Source organism: Chrysochloris asiatica, unplaced genomic scaffold (assembly GCF_000296735.1).
Source record: "Chrysochloris asiatica unplaced genomic scaffold, ChrAsi1.0 scaffold00326, whole genome shotgun sequence".
NCBI lineage: Eukaryota > Metazoa > Chordata > Mammalia > Afrosoricida > Chrysochloridae > Chrysochloris > Chrysochloris asiatica.
In genome coordinates this window covers 592,550-600,616 of record NW_006408844.1, presented here as the reverse complement: position 1 = coordinate 600,616, position 8,067 = coordinate 592,550, and the positions used below count along the sequence as shown (strand labels likewise).

Below are 8,067 nucleotides of genomic sequence, written 5' to 3'. Positions count from 1 at the left end.
TCCTTTAGGATGTTTTTCATAGCAGGGTTGACTTTGGCAAAATCCCTTAGCTTCTGCCTATCCTGGAATGTTTTGATTACACCATCGTATTTGAGTGACATGCAAAGTCCTTTGAACCATAAGATTGGTGGCTCATGCTCACCAACCTCTCCTTAGAAACCCTATTATGGGTAGAAAACGACTTGATGGCATTTAACAAGAACAACAAACCTTGTTAGAAAATCTCCGTAATGTATGTAATCATCTTATGTAATTGTTTCTGTCTTAGAATTTTCTCATATAATTTTTCCTCTGAAATACTATTATTTTTCATGCAAATGCAAATGAAAGACTACCTAAATGCTCTCCAGTAGGGGACTGGTTAAATAAACCATGGACCACTGCACTTATTTCAACTACAGAGCATGTGAGTTAATGCACCAGACTGCAAAGCCATTTGAACTGCAAGGTTGGCGGTTCAAGCTCACCAGCTCCTCCCTGGAAACCCTATACAGGGACGCTATGGGTTGGAATCGACTCAACAGCATATAACAACAACTACTGGCATTTAGGGATTTTCTCATTTTCACTCATATAAAAAATGCAGCATTTACCCAACAAGGTAGGTTCTAGTTAACTAAGAGCTGTTGTTGTTGTTAAGTGCCATCAAGCTGGCTCCAACCTATAGCTACCCTGTATAAGTTTTCCAAGGAGCGACTGGTAAGCTTGAACCACCAACCTTGTGATTTAAACCAACTTTGCAGTCCAGCGCTGTAACCCACAGCGCCACACCAGGACAAAGCGATAAGATTTGTCTTACACATTGCTTATACATCAAAGATAAACTAGCTTTATATTACTATATATGAAGTTGGATTATATTACTGGTTCTTGGTTAATGAATCTGGTTGTAATGTATAATTAGGATGAGATGGATTAGAGTTGTGGAGGATAGCCTGGAAAGTTACAGAAATATGGATGTCAGTGTTTTACATTAGGATACTTATAGAAGTTCTTTTAAGAAAATTAAAGAAAAAAACAATAAGATTTATAAACAATTTTTCTCCTCTTTTTCAAAACATAGTGAATGATAAACAGATCCTATTTTGTTAAGTCGTAACATTCTGCTAAATTTAAAAACAAATAAGCATTTTATTTAATAAGTTATTGTTAAGTGTCATCCAGTCAGTTCTGACTCATAGGAACCCTGGATAGGGTCTCCAAGGAGTGGCAGAGGGGGTTTGAACCACTGACCCAGGGGTTAGCAATCCAGTGTTATTCTACAGCACCACACTAAGACTCCAATATTAATAAGGGTTAACGATCGTGGTTATGCATCATGGAGTCGATTCCGACTCATAGCAACCCTGTATAGGATTTCCAAGACTGTAAATCTTTATGAGAGCAGAAAGCCTCATCTTTCTCCCGTGAAATTGCTGGTAGTTTAGAACTACTAACCTTGAGGTTAATAGTCTGACTCATAACCACTATGCTACGAGAGCACTGTGGAATTTATAGAAAGTGTAAAACCTTGTGATATATACATAATACTGATTGGCCCCACAACAGGCTTAATATTAGGCCTCTGCTGATGATCCTGGCTAAATTTTCTTTCTTTCTTTTAACAGAATCCGAAAACAAAAGAGCAGATTGAAAATCTGTTACGGAATGGGATGAACAAAGAACTTCGAGATCGTCTTTGTTGTCGAATGACCTTTGGGACCGCAGGACTGCGTTCTGCTATGGGGGCAGGGTTTTGCTATATTAATGACCTTACAGTAATACAGTCAACACAGGTAATTTATCATAAAGTATTGTATATGTACCTTTTCTCATTCTGGGTTTCTGTTTTTGTTTCATGAACTAGATTGTGCCTTTCCTTAAAAGTTAGCTTTATTTCCAGGAAGATACTCAGATGAAGTATAAAATGTACTTTTAGTCTTCCTTAAGGCTTATTTTAGAAATAATTTGTATGTCTTCAAGATCTTTTTTTTGTTGTTTTTGATTAAGTTTTATTTTTTTGGTCTTTGTGATAATGTTGCTTTGCATTTGAAACTGAGAAATGGAGAGTGACATTTCAAACTAGAACAAAGAAACAAACTTAGAAAGATGAGGAATGCCCCCAATTTAGCACATGGACATAGATAAAGGTCAAAATATTTGGGAATTGTGGTTTTCTGTGTCCAATTTTATGGTAAGGTACAATTTATTTTCTTTCTCTACGTTTTATGAAAATTACTCTGAAAACAAATTACTTCTCTTTCTGGTGAAATCATCCTCACTAATTCAAGGAACTTCACTTTTTAAAACCAAGAATCCATGTAGCATATACAGTCATGAGTTGCTTAAAGTCCATGATATATTCTGTGAAATAGGATGTTGTGTGATTTGAACATGATGTGAGCACCATATTGTGTATAGTTAGTCCCTGGATTACAAACCAGTTCTGTACCTAAATCTGTCTTTAAGATGAAATGGTGCATGAGTCAGAACAGTTTAGGTATGATTCATATCTAATGTCAGCTAGTCAAACGTCTGTCTTAGTATGTGATATGTCGAGTCCTTATGGTGTAGTGGGTTGTGCATTTATCTCTTAACTGCAGGGTCAGCCGTTTTAATCCATTAGTTGTTCCTTGGGAGAAAGATGGGACTCCCCTGTAAAGATTTACAGCCTCAGAAACCCTACACAGGGTCGTTGTGAGTCAAAACTGACTCAATAGCATGTAACAACAACAATGATATACATGATACTCCTCTATGCATAAAAGCACTTCCACATACATTAAAGCATCGTTATCATAATAATAACCTTTTAGTGCATATGGCAAAGTAACATCCATTGCTATTGCTAGCAGTATGTGCCTTGAATTTTTAACATAATAGGCTTTGCTGTTGGACATTGCTCAAGCATATGATTGTACTAAAAATAGGTCTGGGCCAAAGAATTGCTCTAATCAGTATTGTTAAACAGTAAATCAGCTTCAGCATGGATCAGCAGAAGTTCTATAATAACGCCAAGGGCGAATGTAAGGACTGAGTTGGTAGGATACAGGCTGCTTTATCTCTCAGCTCTGTTTTATTCCTTAACTAGAGATATTTCAGTTAAATCTGGTTTTATATATAGGTTAATGTTGTTGTTAACTGTCACCAAGTCAATTCTGACTCATAGTGACACTGTATAGGATTTCAAAGCCTGTAAATCTTTGCAGGAGCAGAAAGCCTCGTTTTTCTCCCATGGAATCGCTGGTGGGTTCAAACTGTGGTTCGCAGTCCAGTGTTTATCCTAGAGCGCCTCCACACTCCCCTTTACATAGGTAGTCCCTTTCTTATAATCAGGGTTCCTTCTGTTCCAACAACTCTGCTGTAAGTTGGTTCTGATATAACTTGAACACCTACTGCTGTATTTTTGTTGTTTTCATGATTGCCTTTATTATCAGTATCTTTATAAATTCAATCTTTATTTGTCTTTGGGGGTTGAAAACATTGCATATAAATACCTAAGAATAAACATCTGCAAATGATAATATCAGCAAATTACATGTTGCAGCACTGCTTGTAGTACAAAACCAAGCCAACAAAAATATGGTTCTAAGTGCAGTTCATTGTAACTCAAATATGTCTTAAGTCGGGGACCACCTGTATTGGGTTTTCTCATAAGATTTCATGTGAAGTGAAGATTTCTTGATTTTACAAAAGGGAGTTGAGGAGATGATTAAGACTCAATTTCTATAGAAGTGCAACATTTTCTACAAGTTTGGATCCCATTGTGTTACTTGGAAAAGTCAGATTAAATCTGATTCTTAAACCTCAGTGTTTCTCATAGTCTAGCTATAAAGGGATAAAATAATTAAATTCTTTAAAAAAATTAATAAAAGATTCTCATAGCTGAAAGAAATAGTAGTTCTATGAGGTTTTAGGACAATATCATAATTAGACATACATAAATTGGTGAAAGTAGATAATTTGGTCTCTATTAAACCTACCCCTCCCCACACATACACATAGTAAGTAGATTGGAAAGGGAAATAAAATAATTATAGTTGAAAAATCTTTCATGGATCAGAAGTCACTGGAGCCCGATTTGGTGCTGCCACATACATATTTAGTACCTGCCTTTTGCTAGTAGGTCTTCAATGAGCAGTGTAACTTAATTTTTGTTGAATGAATAGTCTTGGGTAAGTTGCTAAATGGAGCTTTCTTTACTCTTTGTATGAACTCTTCTTTTTGTCAGAAATACTGAGAGATAAAGACACAAATATAAGTATTTACATTCCCTACTTTTCAGGATTATTTGTAAAGTTTAAACAAGACAACATATGTGAAACTCATTTTCAAGGTCTGTAATAATATGAAGGACTCTTGATATGGCGCTGTAGGATCAGCACTGGACTATGAACCACAAGGTCGGCACTTCATACCCACCAGCTGCTCCTTGGAAACCCTATATAGGGTCGCTATGAATCAGAACCAACTCAATGGCACTTAACAACAACAAAAAATAATACAAAGTACTGTTTTTAGAGAATGAAAGTATCTGTTCTTAAAGTAAAATCATCCATAGATAGCTAAGTGGTTTTAGTCTGTCACTTTTTTCAATACTTCATTCTATTTTTTTGTTACCCTTGCCTACAAACTTTCTTAGTTCATGAGATTTCTTTATTCATAAGAATTTTAAAACCAAGCAATTGTAAATGGGATTAAGAAATATTCTAACAGAGAAATATATTGTTTGATTTTTAAATGTTTGCATCCTAAGTAGGTTATATCTGTTGGTTAGCTTATGATTTAACAAAGGCCTAAAATGGCCAAAATGTGTTCTCTAGAGCTTTGAAAGCAAGAAATAATTTTTTCTGGCACTTGTAACCATCTTTTTAGCTTAGTGACTATCAAATCCTGTCTTTTGTAATGATTTATATATTGTATTAATTAGATGGTTACGTAATAGAAATTTCTATGATATTACATGTGTTTGAAATGTCAGGAAATAAATAAGTTTGTCAGCTAGCTAGACTGAAGAATATTGTTCTTACATAAGTAAACATAAGCACAAAGGCAGAGGTCAGTTCCCTAGGAGCCAACAAGCTACATACAAAGCATGAAAATAAAAGATTTCAAGTCTTACAAAATGCAAGTATTCATCAGGAACTAATCTTTTATGTTTATCTGCTTCAGGGGATGTACAAATACCTGGAGAGATGTTTCTCAGACTTCAAGCAGAGAGGCTTTGTCGTTGGGTATGACACCCGAGGTCAAGTAACTAGCAGCTGCAGCAGCCAGAGGTATAGTGTTAATTGTTTCCAAGATTAAGTTGGATCGGAATAAAACATAAATGTTTTTGCCCAGTAGTAGGATTTCTGAAACAAGAGACTGTCAAATAGAAATGCATTTATTTTAAAGCTGAAATAGAAACAGCAGCATTTCAAATATAAGCTCTAGCTTTTATAAAAGGAGTAAAATTTTAATTTTAAAAATAAAATAAAAAACTCTTTTAAATGGAAAAAGTCTGCATTTAAATGTAAACAGCACTGGGCAGGAGTAATTTTGTGGCTTATATTTGAGGCCTGGTGTGGTGCTGTAAGATAAGCACTGGACTGCTAACCAGAAGGTCTATAGTTAAAACCTACCATCTGCTCTTGTAAACCCTATATAGCATCACTATGAGTTGGAACCAACTTGATGGTACACAACAACACTCTCCCTTTATAGTCCTATTTGATTAGTTTCAAAGTGTATTCATACATAGATAATTATGATATGTTGTTGTTGAGTGCCATTGAGTTGGTTCTGACTCATAGTGACTGACTGTCCCTCTATAGGGTTTCCAAGTAGCAGCTAGCTGGTGGATTTGAACCACTGACCTTTTGATTAGCACTTCAGTGCTTATCCTACAGCACCATACCAAGACTCTGATCATGATATAGTGATGCCTTTTTCAGGAACTTATTTTCAGGTGGGGTTCCTGGGTTGTACAAACAGCTAGTATCTTGACTGCTAACTGAAAAGTTGGCAGTTTGAGTCCACCAAGAGGTACCGCAAAAGAAAGGCCTAGTGATCTACTTCTGAAAAATCAGCTACTGAAACCCATACAGAGCACAGCCGTGAGTCTGAGTTGACTCAACAGGTAGTTAACGGTGTTTGTGTGTTTTCCTGGGATAATTATGCATGTTGAGTACTTATTGTGTAAAAGAGTCATCAGAAATGAATGAGGGGAAAAGAGGAGATTAAATTCTTAATTCTGTTCATTGTTAAACTCTGTCTTGCTTTTAAACATTTTTATTGTGAATTGAGTGGAAGTTTACAGGCTAGATTTCAGTTTTACATTCAGTAAATCATATTTTGTTTCATTGCAATGATTACAATCCCCTCTCTGTACCATCAGTGAACAGTATTTACCTTCCCCTCCTTTTCTTTTTTTTTTTTAATGTATACATACAAAACAGAAAATACATATTTGTTTAAATGTCCAAAAGGTACGCTTTGCAAACTAGCCTCTTGCCCACAGACACATAGCCTTTCTCATTCCTTGGGCCTTATCTCTATCTCTCTATGCCATTGCCTTTGCCACAGTCTCTGCTGTCTCTACTTTTCTGGTTAGGATCCCATGCTCCACTCATGCTCTTCCCTCTTGCTGGTCCTAGGTTCCTCTTTTCTTGAAATAGAAGATTAACTTTTAGTTACACATCTTCTACATTTACAGTTGCTACAATCACAATTAGTTCTAATAACAATTACACACAATTGAATCATAAAATCTTATCCCTATCATCTCTCATCCCCTCTCACCAGACCCATCTGGAAAAGAGGTTAACTATTCTGTGGGGATTCTACCTTATCAGCTTCATTCTGAAACTGAGCACACTCATGAAAGCTTGTAAGCCAGCTACTTTGTACCTTTATAACCCACCATTTTTGACAGCCAATGTCTAAGTTGCCTGTCTCTGTCAACTAGTGTACTGAGGAAGCAAGCTTGATCCTTGATATGAAGATTCCTTCCCTTTCAGTTGGAATTTTGAGCAACTCCAGGTCATCAAATTGTAGCAATTTACACTTGCTCCCTGTATCAAACTTCTTTATCTTCATGTGGTCATTAAATTCTGCTTTTTTAAAAATTCTGTTTACTTATACTTTATTTTTTGTTGTTGTTAAGTGCTGTCAAATCAACAAGACTCATAACAACCCTGTATAGGGTTTCTGAGGAGTGGCTGGTGAGTTTGAACTGCTGACTTTGTGGTTCAAATTGACCTTGAGGTCCAATGCTTATACTTATCATCTTTAAATTGGAGCATGAAGCTTAAATAGCCAGTGATTATAAGAATTGGTGGTATAAAGCTACTATATTTTTGAAATAATTATAAGGTGAAGCATTTATTTTGTAGAGAAGGTTGGTCTTTATAAACTAAATGAAATCTCCTTTTTTTTTTTTTCAGGCTTGCAAAACTCACTGCTGCAGTCTTGTTGGCTAAAGATGTTCCTGTGTACCTTTTTTCAAGATATGTCCCTACACCTTTCGTAGTAAGTATGCTATGTTAAATGATCCCTGGTGGTGCAGTACTTAAGCACTTGGATGCTAACTAAAAGATCAGTAGTTCAAGCCCACCAGCCACTCTTTGGGAAGAAGATGTGGCAGTCTGCTTCTGTAAAGATTTTTAGCCTTGGAACCCCTGTGTTCCATATCCTATAGGGTTGCTCTGAGTCAAATGTGACTTGACGACAGTGGGTGTGGTTTGGGTTTATGTTATATTGTTGATTATACAATTTTCTGCTCTAGAAAGTATTTCTTGAATCAACCAGGACTCAAATCTTTGTCTTCCATATAATACTATATTAAGTGATATGAAGGGTCAAAGGAAGGAAGACAAATTTTGTCCTGCATTTATTTTTATTCAACAAGCATTTGGTGAACCTCCTAAGAGCTTGAGTTAAGCAAGTTGATGTGTCTAGTCATGTGAAATATTTTAATATTCTTCTTTCACATACTAATTTATCAGACAAAAATGAGTTCGGCTAGATCTGAGTACACTGTTAGTTGTGTATATGTGGAGGTATATAAAATCCTGTATCCAGTGATAGCAGAATACATTTTTTTAT

The 8,067-nt window shown here is 35.9% G+C and overlaps 1 protein-coding gene across 1 annotated transcript in view; it reads left to right on the top strand.

The window, feature by feature from the left end:
- Window positions 1–8,067, top strand: part of PGM2L1 (phosphoglucomutase 2-like 1) — a 53,913-nt gene that overhangs the window by 13,269 nt on the left and 32,577 nt on the right. Inside the window, exons 2-4 of the mRNA XM_006875411.1 lie at window positions 1,608–1,775; window positions 5,152–5,258; window positions 7,407–7,491. Of these exons, the coding sequence (XP_006875473.1) occupies window positions 1,608–1,775; window positions 5,152–5,258; window positions 7,407–7,491 (360 nt within the window). The remainder of the gene's footprint in view (window positions 1–1,607; window positions 1,776–5,151; window positions 5,259–7,406; window positions 7,492–8,067) is intronic.